The 20,000-nt window shown below is 42.1% G+C and overlaps 1 protein-coding gene across 1 annotated transcript in view; it reads right to left on the bottom strand.

Annotated features, from left to right (window-relative positions):
* Positions 1 to 20,000, bottom strand: part of LOC308096367 (voltage-dependent calcium channel subunit alpha-2/delta-3-like) — a gene marked incomplete at both ends in the record, with an annotated part of 311,418 nt that overhangs the window by 160,578 nt on the left and 130,840 nt on the right. The window contains 2 exon segments of the mRNA XM_080443791.1: positions 1,238 to 1,369; positions 7,798 to 7,960. Of these exon segments, the coding sequence (XP_080299917.1) occupies positions 1,238 to 1,369; positions 7,798 to 7,960 (295 nt within the window).

Below are 20,000 nucleotides of genomic sequence, written 5' to 3'. Positions count from 1 at the left end.
CATCTTGAAGCTACAGCCGATACACGCTAAACAGTGATCAGCGAGGAGAAAAACAACAACCAGAGAAAATCGAGTTTTAAACAGGATCCCAGACAGGAAGCGGATACGATCGAAAAAACCGGAACCCGAATAATTCCGTTTCCGGCCGAAAACCGGAAACGGAAATGGATCAAAAAAAATCGGAAAGTGCACCTTGGGCGATTAACATGGGAATCGGCGGTTCGCGTAGATCTACGCGACTGGCACGCTGCGGCTTTAAATAGGTTCGCGTAGATCTACGCGATTGGCATTCAATGTGTTAAAGAAAATTATATTCAAATATTCAATATTTTCCAAAAAATAGCTGATATGCAAGCTCATAGCGCGGCACTCGGTGCCACGCTATGAGCTTGTATATCTGCTATTTTTGGATAGCCAAAGAAATCTAAAATGACAGAGATGCGTTCCCGGATTGAATGAGAAGTGGTTTCAACAGAAAACTAAAAATAATAACTATTAGCAGAATTAGTGTGGGCATATTATATTATACTTTCACTAGACTAGACGAAAAGGCCATGGGGGTCACCAAAATCACTAGGGTCCATCTGCTGGGTGGCATTAAAACCGGGAAAGCATCCGTGTCATTTTAGATCTTCGTGCCGCACTGCGAGCTTGTACATCTGCTATTTTTTAACACTATTTAGAAGGCATTTGTAGAATTGGCCTCAGGACTCAATGGGTTAAGATGCACAGCGAATTCCATTGCAATCCAACAACCGGTTAGTTTTCGAAAAAATAACAGTTTGGGACCAAAGTGTTGGACGGATGCAAAAAAAAAAAAGCTGTTATAATAGAATGTTTCCTCTCTAGCTGTTCTCCTACTTTGCCGTCTTTTAAACTGCCCACTCTCCCCTGCTTCCTTCCCTCTGTTTACTCCGTGTCTCTCGCTCCCTCCTATAGCCTCTAGTCTCCATCTGTCAGTCTCTCTGACTGAACTCATTCTGCCTTAGGGAGACAGGTACCGCCAAGTTAATTACAAACACACACCCTCTCAACCACTACACAACAACACACAACAACACACAACACACCCACACACCCACACCCACACACACACCCACACCCACACACATACACGGGCGCGCACGCGCACGTCTCTCCCAAGCAATGTTTGTCACAAACAGATAAGCACTCACACAAACATAAAACCTTGCATGCACAATCATCACACGCGGCAGGCAGCACATGCTTGCTTTACCTGGGTACTGCCTGAAGAATCCTTTGGCGCTCCCAAAGTACTGCCAGATGAGGGACGGGTCTCTCTCGAAGTTATCCACGAATACTTTGTTCAGGGCTTCAGACCAGTACACTCCGTTGACTATTGCAGAGTCTGAGACAAAAAGAGAGAGAGAGAGAGATGGGGGTGTAAAACATGTAAACACTAATCAAATAATTGCACAGCTATGCATGTAAACACTTATTGCCAAAACCAGTATTCCCTGTAATCGCGGTAGTAGTGTGCTTGTAGGCACTGATATTCTCTTTTGGTTTCTTCTGGTTTCTTGTACACTCGTGTGTGTGCACACACGTTTTGCAGCACACTGTGCAGCACACTGTGGTAACCTTGCGTTTGTAATGTGCTATATAAATAAAGTGGATTGGATTGGATGTTGCAGCCAAAAAAAACTAAAAATACAGACGTAGAATATTCCAAATATATACGGTAAGATTCATGGAGAGTGTTACGACCTGGCCTAGGGGAGCCTATGGTCGCAACACAAAATGTTTTTTTTATTATGTTACGGCCCTTCAAAATTGGCTCGAACACCAAGAGTCATACCATAATAATAAGACAAAGTCAGGTCAAAAGTACAATTAACTTTTATTGTAAAGTCAATATCATACATCAAGTGTCTTTCATTCTTGGCAGACAAAACGCTGTGCAGCTGACAATAAGAATAAGAAAAAAATAAAGACCTAACTAAATCCTAAACAACAAAGAAAGGCCACCCATCCCTACAATACCAAAAGATGTAAATTAACCCATGTTAAAACTAGCAACTCTGAAACACACTAACAAAGCTACAACCACTCGTAAACATAAATGACTGGTGTGGTTGAAGGCTGGGTAGAAGGAAGACATCTGAGTGACTGGGGACAGACATCTTTAAAGTCCCCAGCCTGGTCACAGGAGCCAATCATCAGTAGGCTCCATCTATTACTCAGCCACCACTCACTCATTCACCATTCACACCAGCTGGTATTCAAATCACTCACTCCCACCACTCATTCATAAACACACAAATGAAGGGGAAAACACACAGGAAAATACATAATATGACCCTAGGGTCATAACAGAGAGGTAGGATGAAGTATACTTAGTGCAAATAGCAGTCAATATTAAACTATAACAATTCAGAGCTAGATACAATCCAAATTGTCCATGTACAATGTGTGCAAAGAGAAGAGAGCGAAGAAATGATAAAAATGCAGTGCTCTGTTGGTGAGCAGGTAACTACTGGTTAGATACAGTTGGGTCTTCTTGTTCAGAGCTCTGATAGCTTGAGGGACTAAACTCTTTCTCCAAGTCTCTGTGGAGGCTTTGTGGCACCACAGGCATTTTGCCTGACGGCAGCAGCAGCACACAGTCCATTGCTGGGGTGATGGGGGTCCTTCATAATCCTTCTAGCTCTGCTCAAGCACCTGCTAAAGTATGATCCCTGCAGGGAGGGGAAGTGAAGTCCCCCATGGCGGCGTGCTCATCTGACCGCACCACCTTCTGCATGGGCTCAGTGTTCCCGAGAGAAGCTATTTCCATACCCAACGGTGATAGCCCCACAGTCACAATGCAGAGTAGAAGGATTTTCCGGATCTTCCTGGAGACTTTCCATTTCCTCAGCTGTCGGAGGTGGTGCAGGCATTAAAAGCAGAATGACCAGGTGCTCACAGAGAAAAAAAGGGGTTATATAAAAGTGCCGGTGGTGCTCCTGGATCCAGCGGGATACAAAACATGTAAAAAACTGACGATCCGGGCACTCAGAAATTTTAAAGAGGAGAACAGGCTTTATTCATTAAAATACCAACATGTCAGGTGATAAGAAGCGGCCTGCTCACTCCTCATGCATTGAAGGAAGCATGAGCTCAGTTCGGGGCTCTCCCCAGGCTGGCAGAGGAAGAGTAGCGCCCAGGCTTAAGCAATTGGATGTTTTTTGGATTTAAAAAAAAAAATTTGTATACAGACAGATGTGTATATAGACACATTTGGCTCTATTTAAAAGCTTAACCAAAGTCAATGAACAGCAGCCAAGGTGGGAGAGGGTTGCATGCATGACCTAGGACATTGGTTCTCAAAGTGGGGTCCGGGGACCCCCAGGGGTCCTTGGGGGGGTTCCAGGGGGTCCCCAGCAAAATGTGTTAATATAGCGTTGTCCTCACTGGATCTTTTGGGACGGTAGGCAAATTGGAGTGGTTCCAAAGTGTTGGGAATTAAGAGGATCAGATGAAATCCTCAACTAGCCTCTCAAAGCACTTCATGACCACCAAGGTCAGTGAATTACAGTCTTCAGGAGGGCAGCACGCAAGAACCCCTCTCCTGAGGGCAAACCGCCCTATTGACCGGAGTCGAGAGGAGGAGGCTGGATTTGAGCCATGCTTCATTTACACAACAATCCAGTCACTTTGGGTGCGGCTGGAGCGTTTACTATGGATCTAAACCCATCACCATGAGAGACAAGTGGATGGGCTTTTTTCCTCTTCTAAATTGCCATTTAAATTCATCTCCTCTAATGCACTCCTTAATTCAATCTGATCAAAGAGGCTTCCACGAGTCTGTGTGTGTGTGTGTGTGTGTGTGTGTGTGTGTGTGTGTGTGTGTGTGTGTGTGTGTGTGTGTGTGTGTGTGTGTGTGTGTGTGTGTGTGTGTGTGTGTGTGTGTGCGTGCGTGCGTGCGTGCGTGCGTGCGTGAGTGCGTGCGTGCGTGCGTGCGTGCGTGCGTGCGTGCGTGCGTGCGTGCGTGCGTGCGTGCTGCCTGGATGCGTGTGAATGGCGCGCATGTGTGTGTGAGCGTACCGCGCGTGTGGATTAGAAAGTAGAATTGTATAGATTAGCCTCGGTGCCAATCTGTGTGATCTGTGCTATAACTTCACATTATAGTGATTAGAGGACGATCTCAGCGAGGGGAAGCAGAAAGGAAAGATGACTGTGTATGCGTGTGTGTGCGCGTGTGTGTGTGCGTGTGTATGAGTGTATAGTACAAGTGTCTGAGTGCATGACAGCCTTGTACATTCATATACTGCATGTGCTGTACTTTACTTTAGCAACACTAAATGCTTGCACACAGAGTCTGGTTTGATTGAATCAGTTTTTAACGCATACACAAAAATAATATAGAAACAGCAATTTCTGTGTAGGCAATTTCATCATACGCTTTTTTTTGTGTGAACACATTGATTCTGTGTGTAAAGGCCTTAACCCTGGCATCCCTATGTTGGACATGTCATTACCAGTGACAATTCTCAAAATACAGTACTAGGCCAGAGTCATGCGGTGAAAATAGCAGGTCTACAAGCTCCCAATGCTTGTAGAGGGGTCCCAGAGGCCTATAATGCATATCAACCTGGGGGTCCTTGAAATCCAAAACGGTTGAGCATCACTGTGTTAGACGCACAATTAGACACACAGGATTTGGAAACAACAGAAGTAGACATACTAAGATGCCACTGGTTGTGTCCACTATATGGGTTGCAGTGAGGCAAGAGAAGATGGTGGTTTGACCAGGACGGGTTCTAACCTGTGATTCATCTCCAGAGACAAGCAGCAGCTCCCAGTGCTTATTATGGATTTAACCTTCCATTCATCATAGCTGCCTACAAGCAGCTGTTAGGACACAGTGGGTACATTAGACACAATGGGGGCACGCTAACATGGATGGGAACTTTTGGGAACTTTTGAAGAGTACAGAGTACTGCTGCAGATCATCATTATTAAAGACTCCTAAACTTCTTCAGAGAGTGTGGCTGTTTCGTCCTTGTGCTTATTGTCAAGATAACTGCACCCAGTCGAATCTCAAGACTACCTCAAGACTGTCCTTGAGTCGAGCGCGCCTTTTACCTTGAAGTACGTTTTGCAGAGTTACAAAAAGCACTAAAGCAAAATGACTGATAATCTTTTTTCATTTATAGGAAGTACTATTAGAGATGACCTGATGACCTGCCCCCAAAATGGCAACGCCAGGTTGAAAGTGTTTCAAATAAAGGCTGAAATGGTTGAGTACAAGGCATGCTTGTGCATAATAATCTAGCCTATCACAAACTGATATTTCCTCCCCAGTGTGTGGTAGTCTAAAATGTATAGACAGAACAAAGAGATGTAAGACCCCCGCTGGGCTCCCTGCAGGTACAGTCAATTTAACCACATTATCACTGCCAGCCAACAAAGACAATACACTAGTCTCTACCTCACCGGCCCTCCTCTCTCTCTTTCACATCCACTGCCTCTCTCTCTCTCTCTCTCTCTCACTTTCTCTCTTAAGCCTAATTTATACTCTGTCCGTATATGTGGTGTCTCGGACCCGAAATAGACGATTTACAAGCTCACACAACGCGTCGCGGATGCAACGTGTTGTGAGCTAGTATATTGGGCTAAGTGTGTGCTTGTATATTGGCCCTTTTTAGGGTTAGTAGTATAAATCAGCGTTCATCTCTCTCTCTCTCTCTCTCTCTCTCTCTCTCTCTCTCTCTCTCTCTCTCTCTCTCTCTCTCTCTCTCTCTCTCTCTCTCTCTCTCTCTCTCTCTCTCTCTCTCTCTCTCTCTCTCTCTCTCTCTCTCTCTCTCCTCTCTCTCTCTCTCTCTCTCTCTCTCTCTCTCTCTCTCTCTCATTGTCGTTCTGTTGTAATGTGAGTGTACTTATTTTGTGAATCAAAGATTACAGCTTATTCCTTTGTGTGAACCATTCTGTCAGTTTCATTCTCCTAACAATTTGTGTTGAATCTTCATCTCTCTCTCTCTCTTTCTCTCCCCCCGTCTCTCTCTCTTTCCTCTCCCCCCGTCTCTCTCTCTCTATCCTCTCTCTCTCTTTCTCTCTCTCCCTCTCTCTCTCTATTATAGAAGTAATTAATCTTTCCCTCAGACCTTCTGGTCAGTCTGACTTAACCTACTTTCTCCTTCATTTTTCTCTCTCCATCTTCTCCCTGTGTGTCTCTCTCTCTCCCTCTTCCTCTCCCTCTCCCTCTCCCTCTCTCTCTCTCTCTCTCTCTCTCCCTCAAACAAATCACTCCTTCTCCTCCGCTCGCCGGCTTAAGCCCGGCACGACATCCACTCCGTCCACTTGGAACAGTGTATACGGATATGACTCAACCAGTTGGACTTCAGTGGATGACAAATTAGCAGAATCTCTGATTATTTAACGGCTAATTAAAGTCGGCCCGCGTTAGGGATGATCTTCAATCATGTGAGTTACAGTTAATGGCCTCACATCCAGCTCCTTTCCCCTGGGCTTATACTGTACGCATGCATTGATGGGCAAACGCTCCTATAATAACTCTCTGAGGCTTTAGCCGGTTCATTTTAAGCCGCTTCAAATTTTTCTTCTTTGTTCTTGTGGATGTTCTCAAATGTAAGGTTGCAAACACTTAATCGAACTAATCGGTTCAATCGACTATAAAGAATACTCGATTATGATAAAATAATTGACAAATCGAGTAGCATAAATGGGCCGTGAAGTCCAATAGGGCTACTTTCAGGCTTTGTTATCCGTTTTGGGGCACGTAACAGCAAATCTAACATTGTGCATAATAGCTGATCTACAAGTTCATACAGCGACTTGTGACGCGACACATTGTAAGTATAAAATAGAGCCTAAGTGGTTATGTGAGACAATGTATCCTTCGAAAGAGAAAGACCAGTAGTAACCCACTGGCACACCGTAGGGTTCAGTGCCGGGTTAGGGTTAGGCTAGCCAGCCTGGTGGGAACAGTGGTGTTTGTGTTATACTTTTAGCACCATTGTATAATCGTACCATTGCAATATATGTGCTTTTAATAAAGTATCAATTGCCGTTGTTGTACATGTTGGTGTGTTGAAGGTAACTGTGTTGTGATGTTTATGTGTTGAAGGCAGTGTTGATTTTGACAGCAAATTTTGATTTATTTTTAGTCATAGTCTTTATTGAATAAAAAATTCTATTTCGTTTTTGTCATATTTAGTCATCCAAAATGTTTTGGTTTTTGTCTAGTTTTAGTCGATTAAATATCATACGAGTATAGTCGACTAAATCTACGGTTGATTTAGTCGACTATAATGTATTTTGGCGGAGCCTTGATGGCATCATAATGGCTGATTTTACACTTGGTCGCATGCTGAAAATATCCGATCTACTAGCTCACAACGCGTCGCAGCGCGACGCGTTGTGAGCTTGTAGATCGGCTATTTTCAGAGCGCAACACCCGAGCAGAACCAAACATAAAACGACATGTCTTAGTTCTACTGGATCTCATCTCCACTAGTCTCTCCTTAACATTTTAGTCTAGTTTTTATTTGTTGACGAAATTGTCAATATATTTAGTCTTAGTTTTAGTCATCATAGCTTAGTTTTTATTGAGTTTTTATTGAGTTTTCGTCAGTGAAAAAAGGTAGTCGACCAACATTTTTTGTCGTAGTGTTAGTCGACAAAATCAACACTGTGTTGAAGGTACCTCTGTTGTACATGTTGGTGTGTTGAAGGTACCTTTGTTGTACATGTTGGTGTGTTGAAGGTACCTTTGTTGTACATGTTGGTGTGTTGAAGGTACCTTTGTTGTACATGTTGGTGTGTTGAAGGTACCTTTGTTGTACATGTTGGTGGGCACCTGCACCGTACTGAGGCTCAGGTTGACTGACAGGTTGTTGAAGTGGTCGTTGGGTTGCAGGATGAACTCTCCTCCCAGGTCCAGATAATTGTCCTCCTCGTCCACCTCATTGATTAGCACAGCGTTGAAGTACTCATACTGAAGAGGGCCAGAGAGAGAGAGAGAGAAACAAAGGAAGCGACAAAGAAAGAAAGAGAGAGAGAGAGAGAGAGAACCATTATTTTAGCTATGTGACATACAGTTTGTGGAAATAGGGTGTATACTGTATGTGACTGCAGGAGACCAAACCAAATAAATCGCTGAGAGGCGATGAGATGGGCCATTGTTTATTGTCTGACGCGCTCCACTTAACAAAAGAAAGATTGGCTGGCTCCAAAGAATGCGTTTTAAGGGGTTTTATTAAAGCAACATAAAGAACTTCAACTTACTAAAGGGTGCTCAAATAAAGCAAAATAAACAAATAAAGCGAATAAAGTGGTCAAAACAAAATACAGCATCCCACACACCCCCTCTCTCTCTGTCTGTTCTCAGCAGGTGAACAGGTGATACTTTTTAGGTAACCAGGTGTCCGCCCCTATGCCCATGACCCGATAATTCACGTACCCCAGTGATAGGCCATTGACCAAATATATAAACAATCAACATAACCAAACATAAACATCATAATAACACTAAACCCATTCATGATTACAATAAACCAATTTGTGGGGAAGGGAGTGTATTGCAGTGCAAACAAGGTGCTTCTTGTGTGGATATGGCTCCTTTGTGTGGCTGAGGAGCTTGAAAAATAAACATTTGGACGTCTCGTCTTCATTGTCTATGTTGGTCACTGCACTACGATACTTAACCATTGTTAAGTATCGTAGTCTTCATTCGTCTTCATTCATTCATCTTCATTGTTCATAAGACGGTGCTTGTTGCTGGTCCCTGCACTGCAATACGTAACCAACTGAAATATATATTACACATATATATATATATATATATATGTGTAAGTAAAAGTGTCAATACTGCAAGGTAGAAAGACTCTGTTTCAAGTAAAATACCGGAATAAAACATTTACTTGAGTAAAAGTACAAAAATATTGGTATCAAAATGTACTTAAAGTATCAAAAGTAGAAAGTACTCATTATGCAGAATGTCCCATTTCACAAGTTTTCAAATGTATAAAATGTATTCAAATCTTTTGAAAATAGCCGATCTACAAGCTCACAACGCACCGCATTACTTTGTAATCAAAATCTACAAAGTAACTAGTAACTAAAGTTTTCAAATGATTGTAGTGGAGTAAAAGTACAATATTTGCCTCCGAGATGTAGTGGAGTAGAAGTAAAAGTACCGAAAATTTGAAATACTCCAGTAAAGTAAAAAATACCTCAAAATTGTACTTAAGTACAGTACCTGAGTAAATCTAGCTACATTACACCACTGACCAGCGCAATGCTGATACCTGTGTTGTTTGCACCTCCAAGACAATGGTGGAACTGGCCACGCCCCTTCCGCCCCCCCCCCCAAATACCTGCATGTGTGTCTCAAAGAATCAATATTTGACAATCCATTGAAATTACGTTATCAATGTATCTGATGAGTGAATTGCTGAATCATGTTATCCCAACGTATCTGACGACTGCACCGCTCAAAAGTGCCGAGTCAGCTAACACTTTGCCTGCTGAGGTAACCTGAATCCCTGGATCATCCCCAGAGGTGCGTGTTGTTGCTGGGAAAATGAGCGAGAACGCTGAGTGGACAGATCTGTCCCCCTGCTCTCTCCCCACACCCTCCTAAGCTGGCGAGCTGCTGGATGTGGCATTCTGCCTCCGCTGTATTTTTAGTGCTGCGCATACTGGAGAGGCTATTAATAAATCATACGGCCAGATAAATATAGAGCAAAAAGGGCTCCTTGCTTCCCTGTGGCTCTGGAGTCTGAGGCACATTGGATCATGAACCCACTAACACTTATAGACAATAGACTAGAGGAATAAGAACATATTATTATATACTCAGACCAAACATAAGCTTATGAGTTATGAGCTTATAAGTGGGTGAACTTGAGCCTGACTGATACTGGACCTTTGGGCCCCGATATTGAGGAGTAAACAATTTTATTTTGGCCAATGTTCTATTATGTTCTCTTTTTTACAGTTTAATAATAAACTGTATCGCCCAAGTGGAACCCTCATCAATGCACTGAAACAGTGAACTTCACTGTGAATTTAATGATAAATAACTTAAACCATTAAGACCTGGGACGCATCTGTGTCATTTTAGATTTCTTTGGGCTATTCAAAAATAGCAGATATACAAGCTCATGGCACCGAGTGCAGCGCTATGAGCTTGTAGATCTGCTATTTTTGAAAAATCGTGGAGAAAAAATAATATTTTTTTTTTTTCTTCAAAAAACTGTTAGGATTTAAAAAACATTTTAAGAATCGGCCTCAGGCCTTAATGGGTTCAAAAAACATTAATACAATTATTTCTAAATTATCCCAAGCACATTTGTCTTCATTATGTTCTGTAAAGAAGTTTCATATCTTGCATATATCAAACAACACATATGCTGATATACTGTATATATCTGTGATCATACAGGCCATGATCAGCTGATGAATCTGGTTCTAGTGCAGGGGTCTTCAACAGGGGGTCCAAGACCCCTAGGGGATCCTCAGAGTTACTACAGGGGGTCCGCCAAATATTTGTGTGATATGTTTTTGTTTTTACATTAACCACTTGAACCCTAGCATTCCTATTCTGAGGAGAACATTAGCCGAAAATAGCAGATCTACGAGCTTGTAGATATGCTATTTTTGGCAAAGAGGTATAGGTGTAGAGGGGAAAAAAGAGAAGACCAAGGGAACTTTTTTATACAATTGAATACAATATAGAGGGGGTCCCTGCTTCATCTCTCTCTCAGCTTAGGGGTCCTTGGCCTGAAAACGTTGAAGACCCCTGCACTAGTGTAAACAGGGTCCTTTTCATAGTAAACACACTGTGTGCCAGTCGTTTCAGAAAAAATAACTAGAGGGTGTTAAAAAAAAACTATTATTTGAAAGAAAAATATATAATAATGAATATAATAAAATATATTAATATAAAAAATGAATATAACGACACGGCAACCCTGCACAGACCTGCAGAGGAAGTGAAACTACTCCAGGTATGCCCTGTCCCACAGAGATATACTGTACTGTATGCCTCCCTCTTATTTTGGTGAGGCAGCAGCATCCTTCTAAGTGCATCATCATCTTTTCCTTGCTGTCGGGCAGAAACCTCTTATCTCCATATTCTACCTTTTTGTGTTTTTTCATAAATGAACGCCGCACTTGATCCCACCGGCGCGTCACACAAAAGCATCAAAAGCAGCAGATCCACAAGCTTGAAAACGCGGTGCGAAGCGACGCGTTTTCAAGCTTGTGGATCTGCTGCTTTTGCTGTTTTTTTTAATCTGAATTCTGGAAAGTAACGGTTTTGGACATATGAGGTTTCCACCCCGAAAGAGACGTTTTTGCAAATTACCTCTTGAAAGGGGGGTTACCCTGTGGGAGCACGGAGTGCGCTGTGGCAGAGGCACAGGTGCAGCGAGGTGATTGAGCATTCGCTATAGTCCCCAAAAGTCTGGCTTGCTTGCTTAATAGAGCAGTAGTGGCACCGTGGCTAACATGGACCCTGCAGATTGCAGTGGAGTCTAGTATACATAATCAACCAGTTAAGCGTGTTAGTGCCGTGATTCTCAAACATATTCGTTTCAAAGACCCTCGGTTTTATATACACTAGGAAAATGATTCTCAAACTGTGGGCCAGGACCCCCATGGGGGAGGGGGGGACGCCATATTATTTTGGGGGACCCCCAGATGATTTGCTAAATGTGCAACGTTGTTTTCTCGCTCAACAATTAACAAACCAACATATAGTTTAAGTCTATACAGGGTAGATGTGATCAACAAACTATACTATAAAAAATTGTCAAAAATAGCAGAGTTACATGCGTTGCAAGGCTTGTAGATCGGCTATTTTTGAAAAATCATGAAAACTTGTGCAAATCTTTGAATATATTTATATATATATATATTAGGGCATTAACGAATAGTGATTTATGGTATTCGAATTATTCGACCCAAAAGTATTCGAATATTCGATTATTCGATTTGATTATAAAAAATTATTATTATTATTATTATTATTTTTTTTTCATTGATGACTCGACTCAAGGAATGCGAGTTGACGTCACACCAGAGCTCACAGCTGCATGTCTGCTCTAGAAAAGCCACTAAAAAAAAAAAATCTTAAAAAAAAAAAAAAAAAATGCTTTTTTTTTTTTTTTTCCGAATAGTCGAATAGTGGTTTGATAGTCGAATAGTCGGTTTGATATTCGAATATTCGAATATTCGACTATTCTGTGAATGCCCTAATATATATATATACGTATTCAAAGATTTGCACACATTTTCAAGATTTTTCAAAAAAATAGATCTACAACTTGTATATCTGCTATTTTTGAATAGCCAAAGAAATCTGAAATGACACAGATGCGTTCCTGCCGGATTGAATGGTTTGAATGGGTTCCGCCACAATGATTTCCCAGGCAAATGCAGGTTGGAGGGAATGAATGAACACTCACTCCCCTGAGAGTGTGAATCACACCCTCCCTCCCTCATGATCACAGAGTCAGGGACGGTCAGACACCTTCCAGACTTTGGACGATCGCAATACGGAACCCCGAAGAGTGTCTTTTCTTTTTTTTCCTTCCATTCTAAATTTAGAGGAGCCAATTATAATTTTTCTTTTGCCCTTTTTTCTTCCCAAGTTAATCGTTATGCCAATTAATTCCTCCCACAGCTCACCACTGCTGTTGCACTCTACTTGGCTCAGCGGCCAGCGAGGAACCCCCACCAGGAGGAAGTATTGTAGAGCCTTTCGTCTTGCTCTTCCCGCTCGACCATTCCCCGCTGACAGGAGGCGCTCCAGCCCGTAGGAGTATACGCGGGGCGACAAAATTTAATTATTATCACCTAACCCCCGCCAAGCTTCCCTCCCCTGAACACTCATTGGCCCATTGTGTTCATAGAGACGCCCGGCCAAGCTGGATGCACCGCAGTGGATTCGGACTCCATGGTGGTGGGCCGGTGCTTTACCCCCGTGCCACCCGAGTGCCCAGTGAAGAGTATCTTAAAGGTTCACCCAAAAAATGTCTTATTTTCTATCAATTACGCACTAGTGTTGATTTTGACACCAAATTTTGATTCCGTTTTAGTCATAGTCTTTTGAATCAAATTCCATTTAGCTTTAGTCATATTTCAGGCATCTTAAATGTTTTACTGTTAGTCTAGTTTTAGTCGACTAAATATCATAAGATTATAGTCAACTAAATCTACAGATGATTTAGTCGACTAAAATGTATTTTGGCGGTGCCTTGATGGCGTCGTAATGGATGATTTTACGCTTGGTTGCATGCTGATAAATAGCCGATCTACAAGCTCACAACGCGTCGCAGCGCGGCACGTTGTGAGCTTGTGGATCTGCTATTTTCAGAGCGCAACACCTGAGCATAAAGCATAGTCTTCTAGTTCTACTGGATCTCTTCTCCACTACCCCTCCCTAACATTTTAGTCTAGTTTTTTTTTGTTGACGAAATTGTCAATATATTTAGTCTTAGTTTTAGTCATCATAGCTTAGTTTTTATTTAGTTCTTATTTAGTTTTTGTCAGTGAAAAAAGATAGTCAACAAACATTTTTCGTCATAGTTTTAGTCGACAAAATCATCACTGCCTGTCGGGCAGAAACCTCTAAACTCCATATTAAGCTTAAGCTTAATGCAGTTTCAAGAAAGGTGGAAAGAGATAGAGAACGAAAGAAAGTGGAAAGTGGGCAGTGTGAAAGATTTACATAAGGTGCATGATATATCGAAACCTCATATGTCCAAAAATGTAACTTTTCAGGACTGTTACTCTTCAAAATGTGTCGCTTCGCTCCGCGTTTCGAGCTTGGCCACGGACCCCCCCCCCCATCTCAGAATATTTTTGTTTGCACAAAAAAAATCTGATCTACAAGCTCATAGCGCGGCACGAAGGCATGCTTTTGCGTGATGCTGCAGTATGATCGATCAAGTGAGGCATTGATTTACAAAGAAACTCAAAAAGTTAAAATATGGAGATAAGAGGTTTCTGCCCGACAACAACAAAATGCTAAAAAAATAGAGATAACTTCCAGTCACCTGACACATACTCTCCACCTTTCACCCCCTCCCCTCCCCACCCCACCTAGCGGTAACCTTCATCCAGCCTGAAATCCCTCCGGATGCCCCTCAGCCTGCACCATCACCTGCTCAGCCCCGCTGCAAAACACCGATAAAGCCATCAATTAGGCTAACGAACGCACCTCCTATCGGTGCAATTAATCAGGCCTGATTAGGCTTATTAGCCCTCTATCAGGACGAACAACCGCCGCCACTTCAAGGTGAAGGAGCGCAGTGCTTCATCTTTCTTTTCCGATACCCCCCCCCCTCGCCACGTCCTTTCTACCCATCCTAAACACAAACCAGTGGTGTAAAGTAACTAAGTAGATGTACTCAAGTGCTGTACTTAAAGGTATCATGACATTCATTTTCACTTTTTTTATTTTTAATGTTTTATTTGGGGTTTTATGACCTCAATTACACCCAAAAAACCTGAACTTAGAACATTCAGTGGATTTTCTGTGGTCTGGGGTTTTCTGAATAATTAGGCTGAAAAGTAATCTGAGCTTGGCCCTTCGACAGTGAGGTCACAGTCGATTAATCCCGCCCACTCTCCTCCTCGCCCCTCCCCTCCCCTATCCTTTCCTTTGGGGGGGGCGGAGCAGAGGCGATGATTGACAGGCAAAATCCCTCACCAGCGACACCCGCAGGCAAAGATTTCTTTTTTCATTGCAGTTGAAAAGGCTTTAGAAATGTGAGAGAAAAACACCTGCCATGGATCACTGGAATGGAATTTTCACTTAAAACTTTTTGTACACTTTTGAAGGACCAGGACAAAGACTTTGAATGTGGTGTAAAAGTGAATGTCATTAAACCTTTAAGTACAATTTTGAGGTATGTTTTACTTTACTGGAGTATTTCCAATGTTCAGTACTTTTACTTCTACTCCACTTCGTCTCAGAGGCAAATATTGTACTTTTACTCCACTACAAATATTTGAAAACTTTTGTTACTATTTACTTTGTAGATTTTGACTATTATTACAAAACCAGTTCAGACCAATATACTTCGGCCATTTGAAAATAGCAGATCTACAAGCTCACAACGTGTCGCTTTGCGGCGCATTGTGAGCTTGTAGATCTGCTATTTTCAAAGAATTGTTATACATTTTATAAATTTGAAAACTTGTGAATTGGGACCTTCTGCATGATGAGCACTTTTACTTTTGGTACTTTAAGTACATTTTGATACCAATAGGTTTATACTTTTACTCAAGTAAATTTGTACTTGTAACAGAGTATTTCTAAATTGCAGTATCGACACTTTTCCTTAAGTAAAATACCGGAGTACTTTTTCCACCACTGACACAAACTATTTCTAACTGCCGTTTCTTTGCCATCATTCAATTCTCTCTTCTTTTCACCTGGACCGTTGTTGCAACAAATCTTGGTTTAGTCGAAGGTCACTTGAAACAACAACACAAATATTCATCTTGCAAATGATTATTGCTGACATGGAGCAAAGCGCTGTGGAGGTTTTAACTTATTGTGGTGTATGAGAGTGCCAGAGGGTATGAGTGCCAGAGGACTCGAGAGAGCAGTGAGACTGAATGCTCAATCATATTGGCTCCTAGCTGGCCCCCAGACTGTGGAATGAACTCACGCTTGCACTGAGAACTGCAGACTCACTTCCAATGTTTTTTCCACTGCAGTCTGAAGACTCACCTCTTAAACCCATGCAATCCGGGGACGCATCTCTGTCATTTTTAGATTTCTTTGGCTATTCGAAAATAGCAGATATGCAAGCTCGTAGCGCGGCACAGAGTGCCACGCTATGAGCTTGTATTACATTGCAGGTGTCAACTGCAATGTAAATACAGAGGGCCATGCGAACAGCCGAGTGCATCAGTGGATGCCAGCTTCCTTCCACACTGGACATTGTCAGAACAGCTCGCAAGCTTATGAAAGAACAGAGACACCCCAACCACGGACAGTTTCAGATGCTACCAGGTGGTATGTGGCTTCCTAGCTACAGAGCCACTAGCAGTAAATTGCTAAAACAGCTACGAAGCTTTTTATTAATGATCAGGTCAGGATAAAAAATAAACGCGAATTAGTTAAAGTTAGGGGAAAAAAGAAAGTACATTGGCATGATATGTGAATGAGAATATTTAGTCAATTATATGGTATCCTGTGGCGTCCAATCTGGTGTGGGCTGCCAGAGGTTGCTGGATCATGACCTTCCAAAGCCTGCACTCATTTGCTCAATCCATCCATCTCCATGACCTCTCTGGCCTCTGCCTCTCTCTGTCTGTCTGTCTGTCTGTCTCTCTCGCTCTCTCTCTTCACAGGGAGCCACTGCGTCTTTATCTTATTCTCCCCAAGAGGGACATGAAGCCGAAAGACAGGCTTAATTAAAGCTGATTATCACCTTAACGAGCTCTCCAATTCTCTCTCTCTCTCTCTCTCTCTATCTGCCCTTCTCTCATGCACTCTCTCTCTCTGTCTGTGTCTCTGCATCTTTTTTTCCAAACTGAGAAACCAATATACTGAATTGTACAGAGTGTCAGAGACAGCACTGGCAAACGTACAGATACTGTACGCGCACACACACACACACACACACACACACACACACACACACACACACACACACACACACACACACACACACACACACACACACACACACACACACACACACACACACACACACACACACACACACACACACACACACACACACACAAATCAAGCAGTCGCAGTTTCAACAAAGGATCGTCTGCGAGTCTTATTGTTCCCTTTTATCTTTCAAACACCGCATTTCTTTTTAATCATTCTTCCTCTTTTCATTTGAATCATTTCACCCTTCCGTCATTTTTCATTTAGCCAAAAAAACAAAACAATTTTGACCACTATGAATACAAATCACGTTCCTTTAAATTACATTCAGCGTATGATATAATGAGCAAACGCTTGTGATCCCCTCCATTTCCTCACACCCGTCATGATTCCTCTTTCCCTTTCTGCTTCAGTCTGTGTGTTTCCTTAAAGCCGTTATTCAGCTGTGACCTGCTTCAACCCTTCCATCCTGTCTCTTGTGTTCTGCTATCCGCTATAACTCGTTGTCTCGGCTGTTGTTTACCTGCTACTCCAGCTCCATCTTTGAAGGGAAAGCAGAGCAGTAATTGGCTTTACATTTCTTCAACCCGCAGTGAACTGGTAGTCCGATATAATGGACTGACCGATATATTCTGCTCGTTTCAAATCATTACGCACATTGTTTGATAAAGATGTGAGTTATCCGGTGTAAGTTGAATTTCCTCCACACATGTAGTGTTTTCAAATCGCTTCATGAATGCTCAAATATTAATATGGCATTGGCGCTTCTCTTGCCGCACAAATGTAACGTGGTCTACTCAGCACTGAAATGTTTGCAAATGCAGGCTATATATTATGCTGTATCGATACTTTTACAGAAGTAAAATATGTGAGTACTTTATCAACCACAGTAAGTTCCCCTACCATGTTTATAGCCATGTCATGGCAAATAACACTCTATGCAAAAAAGTGTCAAGCAAACAAGCCCTTACTCATGTTTTATTCACAGAATGCCAACCTAATCAATGTAACCACCAAGCTACTAGCTACGCATTAGATAACATGCTGAGCTAAACATGTTTGCTAACCGTATGTGCAGGCAGAAGAATATATGGTAATGTGCCAACAAAATGAAAAATTAAATAAAGATTGTGCGCGTTTGAGTCCCAAACCTCGAGTCCAAATCAACTCTCAAGTCTTTTGACGACGATTTTCCATTCACTATGTGTGGCTTTAGTATTACTCGGGTCCAAGTTACAAACTCGAGTCCTCATCTCTCACACACACACACACACACACACACACACACACACACACACACACACACACACACACACACACACACACACACACACACACACACACACACACACACACACACACACACACACAGAACAATACCTTTAATAACGTTCATCATCTCGAGCCCTAGTGCCCTTGTCTGACATATAGAGACGGTGACAATTACTATCGATTCAGTTGGGAGACCCAACTACAGCCAAGCAGACGTTTATAATACCCTAATATAAGTCTGTGGCGATGGAGAGAGACAGACACAAAGGGGAGACAGAGTGAAAGATGGAGATAGAGAGACAGAGAGAAAAGGATACAAAACAGAGTGAGTAGAGAGATGGAAAACAGATAGCAAGATAAATGAAATGAAAGGGAAATGAAAAAAGAGAGAACAGAGATGTGAAGAGGGAACAAAATAAGGACATATAAATTGCATATATATATATATATATATATATATATATATATATATATATATATATATATATATATATATATATATATATATGTATATGTATATATATGTATATATATATATATATATATATATATATATATATATATATATATATACATACAGCTCATGAAAATCAAAAATCCTTATCTTAAAATATTAGAATATTACATGAGACCACTCCAAAAATATATTCATAATACAGAAATGTCCACCATCTGAAAAGTATGTTAATGTATGCACTCAATACTTGGTCTGGGCTGTTGCACTGTTGAGGTGTTATGGAGGCCCAGGATTGCTTTGATAACAGCCGTTGTATTGTTGAGTCTATAGTGTCTCACACCTTCCTCTTGACAATACAACATAAGGCAGCTCTCCACCGCACCAATATCGGCCCGACTCGGCGGCGGGAGGCGTTGGAAAGCGTCTCCAGCCGACAACCTGGTTACAACCTGTTGTAAATAGCACCGTGTCATTGGGTCGGGACTTCTAGATCAGTGGTTATCAACCTTTTCAGGCCGTGACCCCCCAAAATAATCATATTTGAACTGGGGACCCCCCAGATAAATATTGTGAAAAATAGCAGATCTACAAGCTCACAACTTTGTGAGCTTGTAGATCGGCTATTTTCAAATGTTTTGCCTCTTTCTTATATTATTTGACAATTTGGCTAATGTTTGACCAGTTTTTATAGTATAGTTGGTTGAACTTTTGACGCTGTAATGGTATTTTTTTTTGGTATTAAGAGGTCTTATAAGTCCTTAAATTGTCACTTCACTGTCATCTGGGGACCCTACCAAAATCATGTGGCGACCCCCCTGGGGGTCCCGACCCACAGTTTGAGAACCACTGTTCTAGATTACCATTGATGACCGACCGAGCAGCTTTGGTCGTGTTCCGACAGGTAGAGCCGTCAATAGCCGTGGGGTAGTGACGAGGGGGGAGAGAGGGGGGGTAAAGGTTTGGTCCGAGCTGCAGTCCGAGCTGGCTCCAGTGTTGCCAGATTCTGTGAGTGAACAGGTCTAAGCGAACAGGTCTATGAAAACAAGCCCAAAAGAAGCGACCAGTTTCACCACGTGAGCCCTATTACATCAGCTATTTTCAAAAATAATCTTGAAAGCAAGCGCAAATAAGCAACTACACTTCAGAAACAAGCCCAAACAAAAGCAACCAGCAACTATGAATATTTACAAGCGACTACAGGAACACAAGCCCAAAGTCGCTTATAGTAAGCAGACCTGGCAACACTGGCAGGATCTAGCAGACCGGCGCTGCCAGCTTTAACGCAATGTGTGCATCGGCCGACAGTTTGTGCTGAACTAAATGCCAACTTTTGCCAACAGACTGCCAGTCTGTTGTAGTCTGAAGTAGTCTGTTTGGTGGAGAGACACCTCCACAGATTCTCTGTGGGGTCCAGGTCAGGCCAGTTGGCTGGTCAGTTAATTGGTGAAAGCAGAGGATTAAATAAATGAGTAGCCTAATGTTGCTGAGAAAGGAACATGTAAAAAAAAAACACTGACATTTATTGAATTGGCTAATTGACTTATCTAAATTCACAGCGTGCGGGCTGTAATTGTGATTAAAGCTGTAGCAATCAACTGGCAGTCCTCAATCGTGTGTGTGTGTGTGTGTGTGTGTGTGTGTGTGTGTGTGTGTGTGTGT

This window comes from Gymnoscopelus braueri (genome assembly GCF_963280865.1).
Source record: "Gymnoscopelus braueri genome assembly, chromosome: 12".
Lineage (NCBI taxonomy): Eukaryota > Metazoa > Chordata > Actinopteri > Myctophiformes > Myctophidae > Gymnoscopelus > Gymnoscopelus braueri.
The sequence above is the reverse complement of the archived record's forward strand: the minus strand, read 5'-3'. Positions and strand labels throughout refer to the sequence as shown.